Consider the following 22,200-nt stretch of genomic DNA (forward strand, 5'->3'; position numbering starts at 1 on the left):
TATATAGCACCGACTGGCATTCTTATATGGACCCCACATTGTGTGGCTCTTTGTGGTATGTTTATAGGTACTCCCTATGAAGGTATAGAGCATCAATCGGCATTGTTATGCAAACTTTACATCCTGTGACTTTTTGTGGTTATTCAGTACTCTCTTTTATGGTATATAGCATGAAAAGTTGACCAACAGAAGGCATCTTACAGTGACCATTCAACATAAATCTATCCCTGAACACCACTATATGACTTGGAAGCCAGAAGATGAAAAATCAAACTGTAGAAAAACAACCAATTGGAACTGTTTTCTAGAAGCTAAATCGAGAAGAAATCTAGAATTGAAGGACTGGCTTATGAAACATATCCATTGTTTTTTAGCTCACTTGGTGTTTTTTGCAGAGAAAGCATTTTTGTCTACACAATAATGACTAATAGGGTTTGTGTTATGGAAACCCTGAATACGAATACCACTTTGCCCTTTGACTATAACACATATTTTTTCTCTCCATGACACTGTGGAAACAGGCAAGCGAGTGGCTCCCAGTTCCTCTTTATACTGGGGTAGCAGCTGTCATAACCACAGGGGCTGGTGTGATGTATTCACAGGGTTATAACACTGCCTCCTCACCACAAACCCACAGGTAACTCTCAGTAAACAAGCTGAAATATACATGCTAAATGCAAGCGCTCAGCAATAATTATGGTATTCATCTCATAGAGATAGGATGTATTTCTATGAAAGTGAAAGAATAGTGTATATCTTCAACATCATGCCACAAATAATACATTGTATTGGCTGACATGGATATACTACTATTGAGTCGTATTCTATACAAATGACCAGACCTCCCAACATGACCAAACCACTGATTATCATGATAAAATCTACTTTATTAGACTATGTTTATAAAGCACTTAGACCTCCCAACATGATCCAACTACTTGCTATGATCATAAATTAAAAGAAATCTACCAAAAAAATTATAAAATTCAGCACCTTGGGATAGCTGGGTGCAGTCTGGGTCCTTACATAAAAGAACTACCTGAACTGTCCAGACAGGACTAATGAAACTGAGCTGGATGATACAGCAGCTGAAGGATGGTGCAGCGATTGATTACATCTGCCTGTCAGGGACAACACAGTGATTACATCATTCTCTGTAGCAGTGCATAGTTAGAGTAAGAGGAGAAGCGCTGTGGCAGCCACAGAAGCGACAGAGCCTCATTATCATAATTTTATAATTGTTTTTTCAGCAAAACTACTCAGTTCTAGGATTAAACACGATATGTTTCTGCATCAGTGTAGCTACTGCATTCTCAAGGTATGTTTGGTTCATAATGCATACAAACAAATGGCAGATTTCCTTTAAAAAAATGATTACTTTCATCCTAGGCACAACTATTGCCAGTGTGTCATAAGCTGTGGGGGACCCATGGGATAACAGTATATAAGAATGAAGGTATGGGGTTTGTAGTATATACTGTAGGTTTGGCAACACAGAGAGAAGTGTAATAATGTATAGGATAAGTGGCTCATAACATATCTAAAGAAGTAGGGGCACAGTGGGCAGGGTCATTTAAAATATATTGAAGTGATTTGGTTATCTCAAACTAAGATATGTTTTATACATTATGACCTCTGTTAACACTGACCAAATATTATTGTAATTACTTAGAAATTGTCAAGTCAATATAATTGTTGTGTTTGAATGGGATTTCAATGGGAAATGTTAAGGCTTTGGGTCTAGGGCAGGGTGTGTGCGGTAAACATGGCACTACTATTGCCTTAACCATAATACAATACACCTAGAATACTACACCACCAAACTGGACCAGAAGCCTGGACATAATTACTATACAGCTCTGTTCTACACCATACATAGACATGTTGCATGTACTAATCTTATCATGGGTATGCCACACTATAAGCGCACACTATTATAATTGTACTGTAATAGAAAGGGGGGCTACTATAACAGTGTAGTGCACCATGGCCATTAGTTTCACACCAGTTACATCTTTAGATCACAACAGCACCATACATTATATGAACATTGCACAAATCTTTGATATTCTGTTTTATAAAACACAAAAACCTTAAACATGACCTGACCATAGGACATGACCAGAGCACAATTCTATTATATTCTATACATAGAACAATACAACTATCCTGACCCCTGGACCTAGCCATAATAGTGACCTATTATCCAAATGTATCTATATCAATGTTTCCCTTTAATTATCGCAGCATTCACCATGCCTTGGTCCCCCTCTCCTAGCATCTGTTTCCATTCTGAGAAGGATTGAAGATAAATTTGTCTCCTTCCGAAAGTCTTGCTGCTGCTCTGGGATAATATCCTGACACCCAAGACACCTTTCAATGATACATAATTGAGTGTGGATGACCTTTCAATCTTGTGTTAAAAATAAGAGGAAATGCTTTTTACCACCCTGGTGATAATTGCAAATAAAAGCAATTTACATTATCCCTATTCATATTAGGCCCCAGATTGTCATAATCAGCTGCCTAGGGGATAAAGTGCATCTCGTGACCTTGAAGTTCTTTCTATGGATCGCTCCTTTCATGTGTCCGAAGCTTGCAGTTATCAATCACTATTGTCTGCCGCTCATTACACACAGGGACCTCTTTTGTTTAACCAGCTGGGATGACCTCAGAGGCTTCAATAGATGTGGAGAACATCCTGGGCAGCTCAGTGACATATCTGTCATATAGGGTTTTTTTCTTGGCCTCCCACTTCCAGTTGCTACTATTCTTAGGTATGTATTTTAGTCTGATTATCGTCCTTAGTAAGTAGTGATGAATAGCGTAGCAGATATTTCTGATTGCTTTGGTGTTATCATCATTGGCAGCAATGGGGAAGAACAAGGAAAATCAGAGGGATGATCATGGGGTGATCAAATAGGGAGAATATTTTTGTACAGAGTTTGTATTAACTGTAAACATGATGTACAAAGTTCTGGTACTGTCTGCCTCCAGGGGTTAGAGGCCCAGTGTTATATCTGCAGAGCAATAACTCTATACTGTAGCATTTTCTTACTGTTAGTTTATTGCTTAGAACTGTGGTGATCAGAAGGGATATAACCATTATACCAACCCCATTTCATTGGCTTATAAACAAATGTATACTTTATTGTACTGCTTTATTGTCTGGTGCACTGAGCAAGTCAACAAGTCCTTCCCGATTGTCACAGCACATAATAAAGCACCACAGCATCACAATAAAGATTTCAATAACCATAAAATTAAGAAAAGTATAATTATGACTCTAACTATAATACTGTCGATAGAAAAGGTAATAATTAAGTGATCTATGGAGGAGCAACAGCATTCACAACCACCAATCAACTGAATGCCACTGGTACTCACCTATAATCAAGTATTCCCAGAAATAACCCATAGTTAATATTATATTGCACTATAAGGCATAAAAATAAGTAAATAAAATAAATCAATAAATTAGATAACACATAATTTCAGGACTATGCATTACCTGGACATCTTATCTTATTTCAGTGGGAACTAGTTATTTATGTAATACCCCATTTCTCCTGTGGTGGCACTGTAGAAAAAAGTTATACTTGCTATTGATTTTCCCTGTAGGTTAAAGCTGGTATCTGAGGGTCTCAGAAAAGTTTTGGTTGGGATTTGAGATGAGCAAATCTATTAGTTGGTTTGTAGAATCAGTGTGAATTTGACAATTTTCAGGCACCGAATCTGATTTTTTTCTGCTTTGCTTCTGCTGTCATTCATCCAAGAGCTTACAGTTGGGGTAAGGTCAAGGGAAGCTGAAAAAAGATTGTAAAAATGTAGCAAAAAAGATAGGACCTTTTCATGAAAAAAAACTTTGTTTTAGAGGCTGGATGGAGTTTATATATTAATTTCTATGGCGATTTGAGCAAGAGCGAATGGAATTGGACGTTTTGCAGCTTTAAGCTTTAAATATTGGATGATTTGCACATCTCCAATCTTGGTCAGATCATCGTTGGGGTATCAGTGTAAGATGTTAAAATATAGTTTTGCCTGGTAGGGTACTAGTATCTTGGAGACCTGTGGCCCTGGGTGTAAATCAAACCATAGAATCACCAGAATGTTATGGCTACCTTCTGTTTATTAGAATGGCATTAGGACAAAATGATGTCGCTAGGAGGTGGAATACAAAATCACCGCACCTCCTCCTTAGAGGCAATGATCTGCAACTTCATGATCAGCACTGGCGGTGAATGAATGCTATGGTAATTTCTGCATTTCACTGGGGGAAATATTTCATGAAATGATCTTGCATATTTGAATGGCCTTTATTTGTATAGTGACGGTTAGCTGATTTACGCTCAAATAAAGCATGAACCTACTGTAGGTCGTAAAATACAGATTTCCCAAAGTGTGAAGTGCGTCTCCAAGGGACCTTCTAATTCACTGTTAGACTCTTTGTTTTTCATTTGGCACCAGGACAGCCATTATGTAATTTTCTATTAAATACTAGAACTATATTTTCTTAAATATCAAGTTAGTTATTTTATGCAAAATGCATTTCTTCAATTGGCCCCATCTATTTGGCTAATAAGAACTTCGACTGCTGTTTCCAGACAAAGGGAAACTTATTTCACAGCCTGGACAAACTACTATCTATCCATCACTGTCAGCCGTGTACTACAACTGTCTTCTGTTCTTACTGGAGGTGGTGGGGGGCAACATCAATCTCCATTCAGCCAGAAACCAGGATCTATGATTGTGGTCAATGCTTTTTTTTCAGATTTGCAATTAGGAATGGTGTCTCTGGGCCAGGTGATCCTGACCACAGCAAATTCTTTGGTACAGGCACCTTGTTTGTCTAACAGGACAGAAAAAAAAAAAAAAAACACACATTTTCTACATTTTTGAGGTGCCACAACTGGACTTCTTGAGGCTTTGCGTTATATACTTTGAGTTATGCAGAAGTTATTTCTGTTTTTTATTATGTTGTGTAATAACCAATGTGACTACGTTTATGGCTTCCAAAGGACCAAAGGGCCATTCAGAAGTCTGAGCAAGCTGTGTAAGTACCCACCCCTTTGAGAATTATAGTAGTGTCCATATGGGTCAAAACTAAATTTATATAACTAAATCCCCCCAATAATGAATAGTAACCAACATTAGATATAAAGGGACATTTACCAGGGCTTATGTGCCAGTTTTCTTGTGCCTATTTCCCAACCTATGGCACTTCCACAATAAATGGGCATGGAGAGGTATGAAGGGGGCATGGTCAGTGGTGGAGTGGGTCAGAACAGGGCATTCTTGCTCCTTACCTGCACACTGCCTATAGCTTGCACCCATTCAGGTGCAGGGTTCGGCTCAATTCTACCTCAGGCCGAATCTGGCCTAAAAAGTGCCACGCCAAGTTAGCTATCCGTCTGGATTTATCAGGGGGCCGCAACCTTCTGATAGATCTGGTGGGTGCTGGGGGGGGGGGCACCATCATACTTTGGCACACTTAGCACCAGCATATGATAAATGTGCCCCATAAGATTAAAGCTCTTTTGTTCCTCAGTAGGTTCCCGACTGTTCATATATTTTTACAGCCTGCCTCTATAAGTGCCCACCGGTGACACCTGATTAATAACATACATACAAATTAACGGGTTAGTCACTTTTTTCAATTTTACCTTTTATTTCTACTTTTATTTTTTTCTATGTAAGCTATTCTCTTGATTTTTTTTTTAACTTTGTTTCCTGTAAAGGTTTCATGATTATAATGTACGTGACCAGGGGCGACTTGCCAATCGTGCGCTGCGGCTGGTAATTAGGTGTGTGATTGGGTCGGTATGCCTTTTAACGGCACTTGGGGTTTTAATCAAGGTGATTGAGTGGTCTGACTGCAGCTCTGGTCAGTAAGGATCAAAAAAACCTTCTTGTGTCAAAACACTCTCATGGCCAGCATGGAATGAGATACAGCTGCACTACAAATGATGGTGGACAAGGTTCTACCTCACTGAAGCCATAATGGGTAACTTGACTTAAGACCCTGCAGGAGGTGGAGGAAACAATAAATGTTCGATTGTTAGATTAGGAACTACAATGTCTATAGGGCAAAGTGATTATTTTACTGAGAGACGATTGATTTCCCCACTAGCTCATCTATTTCCTGAACTGTAACCTCCATCTTTGTAGTATAAGCTGACTGTCCTCAGTTACTATGAAGCAGACTAAGGCTACCTGCACATAGCACATAAACATCTGCTGTTCTCCGGTCCGTTTTTGCACATGTCTGCATGTCATCAGTGTATAATTCTTGACAAACCATATGTTCACAAGGATTGTTCATGTGTCATCTACATGTCATCAATTAATCGGCAAAACCAAAACTGTAGTATGGCAAATGATTTCACAAGCCTGTCCTAGACTCGTGAAGGGTCACATGGTTGTACTACCTTCATATAAAATGGCACACGGATGAAGCTTGGGTAGGTCTAGTGGTGACCTGTGCACAATTGAACAACAGAACTACCAGTGCTGCAGTAACACTTACAGGAAGAGCTAACAAGTAATTAATAGGTAAGATGCAAAGTAAGGATTCATGCAAATGTCCGTTTACTTCAGCAGGACAGGAATAGGACCTGCCCTGTGTTTTGCCGCTTAGCAGCACAGCTCAGAAACGGTGAAGTGAGACATAGTAGCTCACCGCACCATGTCTGTGTATAGTGCACCTCTATGGCGACCGTGAACTAGCTGCCATTTTTGCGGATAGCTCATGGCCGTCATATATGAACATGTACACAAATCCTTAGGTAGACTTTTTGTTGAGGGATCAATAAGGGTCCCACCTGGCTCTTCCTTCTGAGTATTAAAAGCTGCAAGTAGACAGAACAGCTGACCATCACATAGTTGAGGATGAGGGGGAGAGGGTTTTTTGGACTTCACATAAGTGTCCACGTACTTAAAACATCATTAGGTGGAAATAACCATCACTTTACCTGCTCATTCTGATAACAGACTGCTAAATTTTGTTCATCACAAGAACACGCCATTCGGATAAATTTAAGCCAGCTCCCTGATCCTGATTGGCTGTTTTCAATGCACATCTTCTCTTCTTCCAATTCCTCAGACACCTGAAAGAAGGACATTTTAGTTAACTTATTGTTAAGTACTACTATTATCGACAAGACTATATATAAGAAAATCAAGGCCTCACTAAATGCTGCCCTATGCAGCAGCCTACATAGCCTGCCCCATACCCCAGCCCTACCTGCATGCATCTACAACAGCTAACAGAAAGCAAGAGACAGCACTGGTATGAAAATATCGGCAGAAGACTACATTCATCATTTAATGAACTTTAATGACACTGTATCTGAAAGATAAATTTTATTGTAGGGTACTGTCTCTTTAAATTTCAATCGCAGACCCTTATTTTGTACACTGTGGTGGTAAATGGCAGCTATTTTATAGGTCTTTTTTGTAAGACAGGTTTACAGAGCATCTGGATAGGTCTTAATCCAGCCATTGTCAGGGTGCATGGGAATGAAGAGCAATTTGTGGCCTTTGCCCGCATTGCTAGCAGCAAAAAATTACAGTACACAATTGTATCACTGTGAAGCCGTGGTGTGCAGTCCGAGGAGCTTCCCTCTATGTAATGCTTAGATGAAGAGCTCATGAATAAGCACAGTATATGCACTGTATGGATGATATATGTGGAATTCAGGCATCTCTACAGAGATATTATCATTTACATAACTTTTTGTGTACAATTCATGGGTTATAGATTATTTTTTCCTACTGCTAAGGCATAGATCTACAAGTAAAGATCTACAAATCAGCATACACCCAAAAAAATCAGGAAATGGCTATAAAGGCAAATATCTTACACTGTATATTTATCTTCTATCTGATTCCCACTTTTCAAGACAAGGTAGCTGTGTGGATGTCATATACCCTGCAGTTTTCCTATCCATTGTTTTACAACAACTGTAAACCACAGCTTGACTTCTGCAAATGGCTTCTTGAATTTCATTGGTTCCTTTCAAATTGCTACTGTGGAACCATATGGTAAATCGGCATTCTGTTTGACTATAAATATCCAAGCTTTTGCCCATGTGGCTAGGACAGGGGAAGTGCAGTGTGTTAAAGGAAATCTACCCTCAAAAACTACCATCAGAAGGTGACCAAAGTTCTAGATCTATGAGTAAGTGCTCCTGGTTTATCCATGCCTGATTTTGATTGTAGATTTCCTTTAAAGAACAAAACAACCATGAAGATCTGTGGCCAATTGTATGGTGCAATATGTGAAATGGGCATTCAAGCTATGTAAGACCTAGTCCTTCCTTTATACCTCCAATTGTTTCCCTAATACATAATAAACATGAAATGTGTCATAGGCCTGTGAGATCGAGAGGGGGTTGAAAATGGGTCTTCCATGCTTCCATTGCAAAAGATTGAGAGGCTGCAGAAGGACAAATTACTGGCTTATCTACAGTGAAAATGTCTTCTGGCTATTATTACTGAATTATTGCAATGGATATGCTGTGTCTTATAAAAGACTGATAAGACTGTCTTGTACTGTAATGTTTCTGAAGTGCAAACATGTGTCATCAAGGTGTTGATGGTTCAAATTTACTGTTGCCTATTTTGGAACGGACAATTTGGTTGCCTCCACGGCAATGTTGTAACTATGATGCTTGTCCTCGGCCAAGTGTGAATTTAAAGAAGAACAACATTCCCTTCTTAATGTGCTTAGATCACAGATTAGACCAAAAGGTATGATGTCTAAAATTTATAAGCTGCTGGATAATGGAGAACTGATGGGTCCTGCTCCATATTGTTATGAAAAATGCAAAAAAAGATCTGAGGGATCGGTCAATTGAGGAGTAGGATGACTCCCCGAGAATAATTACATATACTATTAATGACCTATCATATATTGTGTCTCAAGTATTCTTGTTGCACAGAGTTCACCACACCCCTAAAATGTTGAATATGTTTAGGCGGAATAAAGAAGAAAAATGTCCTAGGTGGGACTCGGTAGGCGAGGACTTAATTCATATGATGTGGAGGTGCCCAAAATTATTTCTTTTTGGTGGGAAATACTAGAGAGTATACGGGTGTGATTTGGCTGTATTGTACCTTATGAAGCAAAGATATGTATCCTGGGCATTAAAATTGGAATTTGGATAATATGGCAATAAGTGAATTCTACGATGGGGTAGATGTAGATGGGGTACACATGGCCGAGGTATGAGAGGAGTAGTCTGGTAGACCAAGGAAATAATGGAATATATGTATAAGAATATTTGATAACTATTATCAGAGTGTGTTGCCACCAGTCACATGGGGTGGGGGGAGATATGGGTTCTAACTTGTCTAATAAAGTAATTGTTTTTGTTAATAATAATAATAATAATCTTTATTTATATAGCGCCATCAAATTCCGTAGCGCTTTACAAATTTGTTGAAAGTAGTTGATGGAAAATGATGATCTGTTATGATGAAAAAGAGGTAATTATGTTGCTGTGGATGTAGAATCTTGCTGAACTCTTTTTTTTATATGTTTAAAATTTTTCTGATAAAATTTATTTTAAAAAACCCCCATGAAGCTTGTGTAAGCTACAAGTATTAGTTAAAATCTGTGTCTGCTTAATAGTTCTATCATAACTTTTAGTGGTAAACCACTTTACAACTAAGGGCTAAAAGATCCTTAGGAGAATAGTGGAATATCTTGGAGTTTCTGGATTAAAGGAGTTCTGCTGCCTTTACACCTGATTTCTTAAAAGCGCCACCTATTGAGAATGAAACCTTTGCGATGTTGATAACATTTCTTTCCTTCCACCACAGATGCAGGTTACATTAAACTGTGTATTGCTACCAAAAATAGCTGCCTAAATTTCCCTTTAAATATATCATATTGTTAATGTTTCGAATAGAATTATCCATGCGGGAATTTCTGATTTCTGAAAGGGAAGACACATTAGGAGTAAGCACAGCTGATTTCTACCTGCATAAGCTCGGCTTGGCATGGAGGCGAGGGGGTCTCTCAATTATGTCTGACCCAACAGGGCCTTGCTTAGTTATAGGACAAGCACGCTATAATTATCATGATTTTAGAGGTTCTTGTAAAACCCACACAAATAACCCTGTTGTTTTTTCGCTTTCGCTCATTGTTTAGCTAATGCAGGGGATACAGCAGCTTCCTGTATTTCTCACCTCTGCTGTTATATAAAAGCTTTTTTTTTTATATGTATCTGTCAGTCACTTTTGCACTCAGAGCTTTTGTTTTACATTATTAGACTTATTCTATAAGAGAAAAACCCTTCTGTCACATATTTATCCTAAATGGATCCTTCATTCCATAGATCAGTGTCATTTATTAACCTTTTGGGTTGGACGGATAAAAAAAAATGAAAAAAATAAAAATCAAATAAAAAAGAATGCTTTGAACCATTTAATTATGTGATGGAAATATTGTATGAGGAATTATTGTTTGACATAGTCTAGTCACAATCGTCCAGTGAGATAATCAGAACTAGCACCACATAATGGGGCACATTTACTAAGAACAGTGCAGTCTTCACTATGTGCAGTCTGCCTGTGCAGTGTTCAGGGGGCACCAGATTTGGTGCATGTTATGCATGAATCTGGTGCCTCATGCACTGCCCCTACAGAGTTCACCACTTTTTGATGCACCCCTTTTACCATGGGGAGTGCAACAAAATTCTGTCGGACTTTGCATGTTAAATCTGGCGCATGGTCTGACTGAGCACCGTAACGCCCCCTTCAGTATAGAAATGTGTGTTGCATAAAGACTAGTGCAGCTGCACAACAAATGGGTTTGTACTATAAAGAACTTGCAAAATCTGACAGAAAACTGGCGCAATGCCCTTAAATGTAAATGTGCCCCAGTGCTCATATTATACACCTTTTACTTGGAGAATCCCTCTAAGGTCACAACTCCTAGATCTTTAGAGCAGAAGTATGATAGTGAAACTCGATAGCATACACTGCACTACATGCAATACATTTTTATTGATCAGTGCCTAAGGCTGTTATTCTAAAGGAACATGTGATCGATCCACTAAAAGTATGTTCTAGTCAGAGCTGTGTATCATGGATCACTCATGGAGGTGGATTTGAGACAGTTTCTCCTTTATGCCACCTACATGCTAAGTGGGCAGGGAGGAACATTGAATGAGCTGTGTTGGGTCGCTCCTCATCAGCCCATTAGCTATAGCCTGCGGAGGTTCCTGACCCAGGTCATAGTCAAATTCTTCATCATGAAGGACCTGCCGTAGAACTGATCCAGCCACGCAATTCTTGGCTGGATATAGTAAAAGGCCAATGCAATGTGCAACAATCCCTCCATAGACTTTAGTTTACTGATAATTTATTACTGAAGAACTGATGCCAAACTGATACCACCAACATGTTCTTTTGTAGGTAGGTCAGTGTACTATTGAGGTTCCTGCCATAGGAAGCTATGAGAATGTAGCGTGTATGCTTATAAATATATGGGGAGTTATTTAGCATAATTTAAGTATTCTAAAGGCCACCTTTTTTTAGATTCATTAATTTGTCCCAAGGATGATTTTTATAATGGTTACAGGCATATGTTTTGAGGGGTCTAAAGTTTTTGAAAAGGAGGATGGGGATAAGTAATCGATATCGGTCCAGTGTTTTATATGTAAACCCAAGTCTTATGCTGTGAGTTTTAGAGTAAATCAGCAGCAGTGGTGCAAATGCAAAGGTTGAACTGTACAAGATGCTCTGTTTAAGGACATTGTGCATTTAGCTTTTTTCCAAAAATTCCAAGTAATCTAGATCAAAAAGTGGGACACAGTTTAGAATGTAATACGTATAAAAATTTCAGGTGGGTTATCTCTTAGCTCTAAAAGACTGCAGCATTGGAATTCTACTCGGATTCAGTGAATTAATCCAGAGTACAGCAGGCACTAGTCTATAGTAGAACCGAGTAATAAAAGCCCCTTGATTAACATGTATCCTCCTATCTACCTCCCTGGGCTTAAACCCACTCCTTCCTCTCGGTCGCTAACCAGTGACTGTGGTCACACACAGGCTGATTTGGAAAAGACCCAAAGAGAAAGCAGCAGGAAGAAAATATGTGCAAAGGCGACTCATAGTAAAACTAAAATAAAAAGCATAGAAAACCTCCTGAGGTGGGAACGGGGGCTGCCACTTACCCACTGTTTACATATTTGTGCTCCCTGATCCCAAAGTGTGCAGACTTATTTAACCCAGGACCGGCACAATTATACTTAATGATTTTCAGATGGCATCAACCCCCTTGTTCTAAGTAATTAAAACATTTCTTTCAAAAACCATCACATTCTGTGAAATAAAGAAATAAAAATAGAAAAAAAATATAATAGTAATTTTTAGTAAAGGCTGTACATTTAATTTTTATAGATCTCATAGGTTCTTTATGGCATTTGCTCAGATGTAGATGGGACAGTATTTTTGAAAAAAAATGTGTCAGGATGAATTTGATATTGAAGATTGTAGACATCCTAGGATGTGTTCACATATGTTTTTTTTTTTTTACGTTTATTCCGAGTCGTGAAATTCACATCAAGAACACCCACACTAATGTCCCTTTGTTTTCAATAGAATTCAATAATAGACTGAATAAAGAAGCGTCCTTTTATACCTTGGAAAGCTTCTGTGCCAATATCTGTGTGGGATGGCCACACATTGATTAGTCCTATGATGGTTGTGAAGCATTCAAACAACCTTGCCAGTTATTTCATGCTACTAAAATACAAGTTCAATTTGTATGTAAGTCGGAACTGTATATTTTATAATTGTAACCCCAGACAAATTTTTTTTGGTCTCTGTGACAATTGGATTTTAAAAATGTTGGATTGTCATGTAAATAATTTTCAACATGGATTTCTTTAGGACAGGCTTTTGAAAACATAAAGATAGACAAACTAAGTACTTATAATGCACAGTAAATTTGTGGCACTGCATATCGTACATTTTTCACATAATGTTTGCGCGTAGCGTAAAAATGGATGCAATAATTACATATAAAAGGAATAAATCAAATAAACTGTCGGGGCGTTTTATCAGAAGTGTCTGATCGCAAAACTGTTGTAGTTGCCTATGGTAACCAATCAAAGCTCAGATTTCATGTGATAAACAGCTGTGAGGAAATAAAGCTGAGCTCTGATTGGTTGCCATGAGCAACTAGAACAGTTCTGCTCTCAGACACTTCTGATAAATCTCCCCTTATATTTTGGTGTTTTTAGGATTTGTTTCAAAATGAGGAATGCTTTGGCTATGAAACTTATTTTGGCAATTTTGAAAAAGCTTGAAATTTATGGCTATTTTACAAGTGTTTAAAAATCAGCATGTGTGAATGAGACTAATGGGGTGAAAATTATTTATTATGATTGGTAATTTAACATATAAAAATATATGACTTTCTGATGGGATACATAGTATTGCTTTGCTTTTTTGCTACAGAAGCCATCACAGGACTAAATCAAATACTGTAAGTTTTTTCCACAGACAGCTCATGATCCTATTGTTTTGAGGTCATGTGTTTTCTGTGGTTCATCCATTTTTTACAGAACTGAAAATGGGGATGACCTTTTTCTTAAAAAACAAATTTTATTTGTGTATAATGTGAATTACCGTACAATATTTGTATGCTTTGCAGGATTCAGGCCTATTGACCTATACGACCACTAATCGTTAAAACTAGTGGTATCGTTCATGATGGAATCGTTCATGACGTTTTATCTTCATGTGATTTTAGACATATTTGGTAATTGTGATGTTGTTTAGATCAGGATAAAATAAGAAATGTTTTAAACTATGGTGATGCTTGTCTTTAAATTACAAAAAAGCACCAACCCTGGATGGCAACCATGTTATTTCTCCTTAATTAAATTGCCCACAATAAAATAAAATTAAAAAAAGAATAAATAAAAAAAATAAATAAATTCAAATCCCCCTCATTAAATAGATTGCAGAATCAGGGATTTTCTTTAGAGCTGTACTTTAATGTCTGAGGACTTATGAGCAGGCCAGCAGAAGCACATAAAGATATATTGCGAGCCATGTGTTTAAAGCATGTGCCTGATTATTTTGTTCGTTAGAGCGGTGCACGCGGAGTCCTGCAGAAGAGGTGTTTCTGACTGCAACCAGTTCTCTGTGGCTAACGCCTTTTAAAAAACAATAACTACTACACCCACGTTGACTTTTGATGCTCTGTCTGTGTTTAATAGCGTGGTAACCTACTCCGAACAAGAGAATCAGTGGTTAGGTCATGCTCGACTTACTATGCCATAAAATTGTTGATTGATAAGGTCCTAGTACATATACAGGCTACAGCAGCTACTACCACATCAACAATAAATGGGGGATGTACTAGAGGCAATGGAAAAAACAGGCCACTTCTCAGAATCATCAAGGTAACTGCAAATTCTAGGTAACGAGATACATAGTAATAAGCCATTAAAATATAACAGGTAGACCACACCACTGATGGCGGGTGGGGGAGGTTGGATAGAGTTGATTGAGGACACATGCTGAACTTCTTTCTTCGATAGGAGTTTCAGAAGAGCTAGTTGAGAGAAAATTTACGTAAAGGGCCCAAAACAAAAATGACCTTAAGATTTCTAAGATATTTTAAAAATTAAAACTGCAGCATGACTGGTCATGATGAGGTGTTCTAAAAGTTGTCTTTGCATTTTGAACCTTTCCCACAGTCTGGAAGCAATACAAACACATAAAGCTAAGTTCACAGATTGAGGAACTGGAATAATACTGTAGCTTATATGGGGATGGCTAATTATAGAAAACTTTAACAGGATAAATATAAGCTAAAAAATAAAGTTTTCTTTTTGCCACAAGGAATCGTGAGTCACGTGGCCACCAGCCAGCAGGCGTTCCAGTCATCTCCTGTGTTCTGCTGGCAGATAAAAGGGGTTGTGCAGATATACTGTTACCTCTGGCAAACTGGAAACTTTCTGTAACATTTGTGCCTTAGAAGGCATTTATGTGTGTGAACTGTGGCTAGGTTCCTGCTGTTTTGGGATGGATTGAACTACACTCAGCTCCTCCATAGCCCAGCCCGGTCAGCAAGAGTTACTAGAGTGATGGGTGGCTGGTCCAGTCAGCTGCTGGGGTGAGGCATTCAGATGCCTGCTTAGTTCCATCACACATTGCTGGCTCTACTAGGCTTCTCACACCTTTAGGCTATTACTGCTTGTTATTTCTTTGCTATTGCTATCAACTTGCAGGGTGTCTCAGGGTTTTTTAGCAGGCTCCTGATAGTTGGTTTGCCCTTATCAGGGCAGTTTATCTGTTGTAGGCAGGGCCATAGCCAAGAGGAACATCTCAGGGTGAGTTCGCCACTACTTACCCATTCTGATAGCTTGCACCAAGCCTGTCTGTGACAAAATAGTGGTGGGCGGCACTCAGGAAAACCACATCGGAGTAGGTGCAAACGTGTTCTTTTTATTAGGCTTTAATCGTGCATCGGTTCATGGATAAAAAGAACACGTAAGATCGACGCGTTTCGACGTTTAAAACGTCTTAGTCATGATCTCCACACAATTGTGTGAAAACCACACAATTTCAATAGACTTGCTGTATCCTTTTGCTAAACTTGTACATCTTTAGACAATTCACTGTATTGATGTTTGCAAAAACAAATGTATAAAGTCATAATGGCCAAATATGTGTCCTTCATGAATCCAACATCCTTTTTAGATTAATATTTTTTTTTTAAAAGTTCCAAAAGTTTTTGAAGAGATTTTATATAGATAAAAAAGTAAAAGCATTTATAGATCCCCAGACTCAGTAAGACTCAGTAAGATTCTTAATCCAGGGAAGCCATCATGATGGAGACATAAATGTGGAATTCCTCTTTGTAATTAACAGGCTTCCTGGTGATCTGGCAAACACATAATGAGTAATGTGCTAGTTTAAACCTAAGACAACTGTTAGAAGTTAATTGGGGTAAGAGCCGACAGTGACACTTTTATTGATATCTTGGAGTGAAAGCAAAAGTCATTTATTTATTATGACAGATTCTTCTGCCTCCATGGGGCCCTTCTATCAGATTCTGCTTCTTTCCCAATATTACTTTCTGTTCTATTTAAACAATTGTTTTAGATCTCAAATATAAAAAAGTTGTATTCAAAAACACAGTAAAAAATAGTAAAAATATCGTAAATATTAAAAGTTTGTCTAACAAATGATTTACCATGCAGGTGTCAATAAAAATATGAACCAAAAATAAACGCTTTAAACTAAATGACAATAAACTAATGGCCATCATTTATCATGGCTTGTACACAAGGAATTGCAACTTTATTCCCACCTATTCCAATGGTAGACCAAGTGAATATGGAGGGGTGCAGAGTGGGCAAGACCAGGATAAGGACACCCCTGCCAGTCATATTAATTGTATGTTATAGCCCAATTGTACGCCAGGTCTTGCCTAGGATAATTCTGGTTACACAATCCTCTTAGTATATCTGGCACAACATGCATGGCAAGAGTTGACGCATGATGTATTCCCCAGGATAAGTGAAGCTTAAAGGAAATTTACCATTTGATTTCATGCATTATGAACCAATCATACCTTAAGTATGATGTAGCTACACTTATGCAGAAGCATATCTTCCGAGTGGTTATGCTGAAAAAACAATTATAACATTCAGGATCTTGGGAAAGCTGGATTGCCTTCAGTCTTCATGTTACATGGAGCTTCCTGTACTGTCCAGAAAGGACTTATCAACCTGAGCTGGATCACTCATACCCAGCAGATGGTGTTGCGATTGATTACTTCTGCCTGTCAGGCACAACACAGTGATTACATCATTCTCAGGAGCAGTGCATACTTCATTTTATAGTTGTTTTTTTCAGCAAAACCACTCAGCTCAGGAATTAAACAAGATTTGTTTCTGCATCAGTGTAGCTACAGCATGGTAGATTTCCTTTGAGCTGCTTTACAAGATGAGACAAAAACAGCTTTTATGCACAGGGGACCTGAATCGACCAAATCAGTTTGCCTGAAGTGACTCATGTTACTCAGCTGATAAAAATATAGAGGAGGAAAGCAACTCAATAAAGCATAAGACACAAGTTTTAATACAGAACACTGACCCAACAATATATATGACCCATATATAATATACTGTACACAAAAGTGAGCGAGAGAGTAGTGACCCTCTCCAATCTGAGATGAATGGGATCACCTAGCACTTGACCATGCTGTCCAGTCCATTTTCACTGCTCTGTGTCCACACCATAGTTTTTTCTAATAATTATTTAGACTTTACCACCCAATATGCTTTTTATATCTAGGAATAGCATAGTTGGCAGTGCCTCTTGTCCAATGCAATTTTTTCTTTTTGTACAGTCTTTTTAATGGAATAATTGTCATAATATTAAATATAATGTCATCCTATTAAAACACCTTCTTTTTTGAATACTGATAATCGTATTTTTTCTAAAACCTTTTGACAATGAACGCCGCTATTTTCAGTGGTTTTGAATGAAATCTTCAATTTATGTCATTTCAATTGTTGTCCAGTCCGTACTGTTTCCTAATTGCATTTATCAATACGTTGATTTCGGCATTGTCAGGATGCGAATTAAAGTTTGTTGAAAAAAAAAGTGTTTAATTAGACCTTTGCCGACTATAGGAGGTCGAGCAATTTGATATATATTTGTGAAAGGAATCATATTTGATTTAGAAAAAAAAAGGAATAATAAAAAGCTGAGGAGATTTTTGCAGTAAGTGTTGTCATTTTAGATTAAGAGAATAACGAACAGAGCAGTTTCACTGATTGCGAACGAACATGAATGACGGAAAATAACTGGCGTGTCATGAGCTGTGATTGTTTTTTTTCCTTTATAGTCTTGGCCACGATATTTCAGATGTTGTTTTAAAAATCAAAATATACCATCAGTCCAGGGACATTGCCTGTAGGATGTGCCTAAAGGTAAAGAAGTTTTCTTGGATATTATTTACGGTATATCTCAAAAATGAGGGCTCATTTCTTTCAGAAATAAAGGTTATTGTTTGTGTAATGAAAAGTTCTAGAATTTTCCAATATACTTTATGTATCAATTTCTCGCTGCTCTCTAGATCTCTGCTTGCTGTCATTCAACAGGAAGCTTCATGGTTTACTTCCTATAGATAAAAACCTGTGTGACATCAAGTGACCATGGACCTGTGTTTATCCACAGGAAGTAAACAAATAAGCTTCCTGTTGAATGACAGCAACCAGGGATCTAGGAAACAGTTAGGAATTCATACATAAAATTTTTTATTATTCATTACACAAACAATATCATTTATTTGCTGAAAATGGACAACACCTTTCAAGTAGTTCACACTTATTCACTCTATACATAAAATGGCAGGACTCCTCCCAGTGATTGAAGTTCTGGGGGCTAAAAGTCCCTCTGAATCCATTGACTGCTATGAGGGAGCTCATGCTCACAATACAATACATTATAGACGGAGGGACTGGTAGAAATTTTATTTTAGAGCCAAAAAGATTCAAGTTACATCTCCATGGTTTTTACAAAATGCCTGACGGATGATAATAAAACATAATCCAACATACTTCCTTTCCCCTGCCTAGTGATAGACATCTTTGCTAATACTACAGTCTTTTATTTTATGGTTTGGCCCATGAAAAGTTTTCATTAGTAAATGAGAACGATAAAAAATGAATCTGATATATTGTGCCAAGTCCTTCACAGGACGAGTCTCCCCTGTAGACTTTACAATGGCAGAAGGAAGCGGGTTCCTTCTTGCTCACAGTGTCCCTTTGTATCTCCTCATGCTTCTACTCTGATACCTTCTAGTAGGATAAAATTACGCTACAGGATGCCCACCAGTTCAAATCCCTATAAGGAACAATAATAAACATCTGATCTCAAGTCAAGACCTTACAGGCTCTCTATACCATTTTTTCTCTTCGGTCCTACGTTTATACTGGAATGTGGCCAAGGATCCTCTGGTAATAGAGCGTTCTTGCTTACCATCACTGAACAAAAGAGCTTTTCTTGTCCGATGAGCTGTCAAGTTTATCCAAATATCCTCAGCTCCCAACTAGCCTCCCTCTTTTTTAATGATATTTCCAAGAAAAGGACACTTTGTATCTTTAAACTACTATGCTGGATTAATGCAAAAATAAAACTTGGGGCTGAATTGCCAAGAACAACTCATTCATGTCAAATGGAGTGTCTGGAGTAGGGTTGGCCAAGAAGAGAGGGAGAGAGAAAGTGCTGGGTCACGTGCTTAAGTGTTACGGTTCTGTCTGCTGCCTTGGGCTAAGGAATCCAATGGGGAAAAATATGACTGTAATTTTACTCCTCCATGTTAGAGACCTAGTAGATTGTTTGTCTGTCTTTGACAAGTAAGGATTTGACTGTTGAGGGGGTTGTCTAAGTGTCCAATACCTTAGAGCTAAGACCTGGAGATTCAAGAGAATGCCTAGACATTCAACCCATCATCTCAAAGACCTCACAAGTTTTGTTTTGATGTCCTTGTTTGATAGATCAAACATCAAAAGGATGTTGTTTGTTAACAGTAGAGAGGTGTTATACTTCTATCTAAGATGTCATGGTAATGTTGTCATGAGAGTTGTACATATGGTAAGGAAAAAGAGCTTCCATATAGCAGAAAAGTCGATATTTTTCCCATTTCTTTATATTGGCACTAAGAAATGTTATTTATTTTGAACATTTATATAGGAGAACTGCCATCAAAAGCCATCATGATAAACCAGGGCCACTTACTCATAGATCCAGGCACCGTGACTGTGGTAATCTTCTCATATTTTGTTAATCTTGCCTCCCTCCTCCTTCAAAAAGCGACTTTTATAATTATGCTAATGAGGCTGAAGGTGTGTTACCTACCAGAGCCCTTCAGTGCTGTAGCTTCACATCCTGTTATAACGAGTCTGTGAATCTGCAGCACTGAGGGCTCTGTTTACTTTTAGAAGGAAGGAGGCAATTGATAACAAATGTAAGAAAATCACCCCTTTCAAAGTGCCTGGATCTATGAGTAGACATCCCTGGTTTATAAAGCTTGATTTGAAAGGTAGATTTTCTTTATGTCTGAGGAAAACCTTTGGTAGAACTGATGGGACTGTACCACATAGTACAAGACCTACATGGGTGAAGCATGAATCTCAATGACATACTCCATTCTGTGTGTCATGCTCCACCCCTGAGGCTCTGGTTTGGGCACTACATAGTGCTTGATTTATGTAAAGGGTGTTATATGAGCAAAGCACTAAAACATTTTCAAGTTTAAGAAATAAGAGTCTGTTTAAACTCACATTTGATAACAAGTACACTATGTCAGCCTTTACAACCTCCAATGTCTAAAAATAAAGAACAAATAAAATCCGTAGACAATATAGTTCATAACACCAAACAGTCCCTGAGTTATAGTCTGGACAAAGAATGGAGAACTTAGTTATGCACGTCATAAACTGTAATAAGACCACACCAAAATGTGCTAGAATCCAACCAAGTGAAAATAAGAAATACGATTCTTTCCATGCGAGAAAAAAACAAGACACTGAGCTATAATTTCCACTAGATATACCCTCATAAATGTCTATATGTAGCCTAATTAGGATGACTGATTGGCTGAAAATGAACCTTTGCGCTCCCTCGAGCTTGTTGAGTATTTAGATGGGGTCTTGTAATAACAGGATAGAATCCATGGCTCAGACTCAGTCTGCCACTTTCACGAGCCCGAATGGCACAGGTGTGTTCGTGGCTGGCATTAAGAATGATTAAGCCTGCTAAGGTATATGAACCCACCTCTCTGTGAGGAGCTATAAAACTTTTTATAGAAGGGGTGGCAGCGAGGGGAAACTCTGTGTAAGGCTTTTGGGCCTGTGGGCAGTTAGTTCATGATTCTACATGATTGCTACAAGTCTGGGATTAATATCTGTAGTGTATAAATACTCACATATGTGTAACCAACTCATAGAATTTCTAACTGTAGCAATTGTAGTAACTATTTCTTCCAATCTATGAATAGAAATTGGGGAATAGGAAAAGATACATTTTTGCAACCTTTGTAATAAAAAGGCAACATGTCACCTTCATTAAAGGTGTTGTCTGGAGGTTGAAAAACTTGTTCTTTCAAACACAGTGCCACATTTGACCTTGGTAAATTCAGGTATTGCACCCCAGCTGTGAATGGATAGAGCTTAACTGCTTAACATCTCACGTTGCCCTACTCCCCCACCGGCCAGACCCATTACTCTGCAAGCCGAAAATAATCACAAGTTCTAGCAATACGGTACCATTTGTGATCATTTAAGGGCTTCTACGCCACTTTTGTGGTGTAGAAGTTCTGATAAATATCCCTCAATAACTCTAACTCTTCTGGGGTTAAAAATCGGAGATGTTGCAGTTGATTTAAAGTAAATCTACCAACAAAATAAATCAGGGACAATTACTCATAGATCCAGGCACTGTGACTGTGGTAATCTTATATTTGTTCTATCTGGCCTCCTAACTTATAAAATCAATGCTTAAAAGTCTGAAAGGCTACTGGGGTAGTTCCTAGGTTCTGTGTTGCAGATCACAGGCTGTTAGACTAGCTGACCCTTCCCCTCTGATACTGCTCAGCACCCACCTTCCCTCTGCCTAATGTAATTTTATTGCAGTACAGGAAATTTAAGGACAGAGTGGGAGTGGGAAGGGAAAGTGCCCCCTTCACACTGTAACAGCCTGTGAAATGTCAGCATGAAGGAGCCACCCCAGTAGCCCTTAAATAGGTTTTTCCACAAGGATTAGGGCCTAAATTTCTAATCAGTGGGGGGTCTCAGTGATGAGAATGAGGTGTCCGATGGGGTCTCAGGTACCTCCGTAGGACCCCTCATCGCTCCCCATGATTAGTGGAGCAGAGGGCCATGCATGACCGTTCTGCTCCATTCATCTCCAGGGGGCTGACGGAGATTGCAGAGATTGTTTAGTGGGAAAACCTAACTTGTTTAGTGGGGAAACCCCCTTTAAGGCTCATTAGAGTAGTTTTAAAAGGAGGAGGCCATGTCACAGTTCCTGTATCTATGAAGATCAAACTGGTTAGGAGCAATCTATCCAATGAACCTGGCACAATGGGTCCTCTATGAAGCCTGTTGACTATATGGAGATGTATTTGCCAACCTTTTGAAAGTATTTGTGACAGAG

At 38.4% G+C, this 22,200-nt stretch overlaps 1 protein-coding gene across 7 annotated transcripts in view; it reads right to left on the reverse strand.

Moving 5' to 3' along the window:
- The window catches only part of PRDM16 (PR/SET domain 16), a 397,365-nt gene that overhangs the window by 46,966 nt on the left and 328,199 nt on the right, over positions 1 to 22,200 (reverse strand). For all 7 annotated transcript variants that reach the window (XM_072156321.1, XM_072156320.1, XM_072156319.1 and 4 more), the window contains exon 4: positions 6,972 to 7,106. In XM_072156321.1, the coding sequence (XP_072012422.1) occupies positions 6,972 to 7,106 (135 nt within the window). The remainder of the gene's footprint in view (positions 1 to 6,971; positions 7,107 to 22,200) is intronic.

This window comes from Engystomops pustulosus, chromosome 6, assembly GCF_040894005.1.
Source record: "Engystomops pustulosus chromosome 6, aEngPut4.maternal, whole genome shotgun sequence".
Lineage (NCBI taxonomy): Eukaryota > Metazoa > Chordata > Amphibia > Anura > Leptodactylidae > Engystomops > Engystomops pustulosus.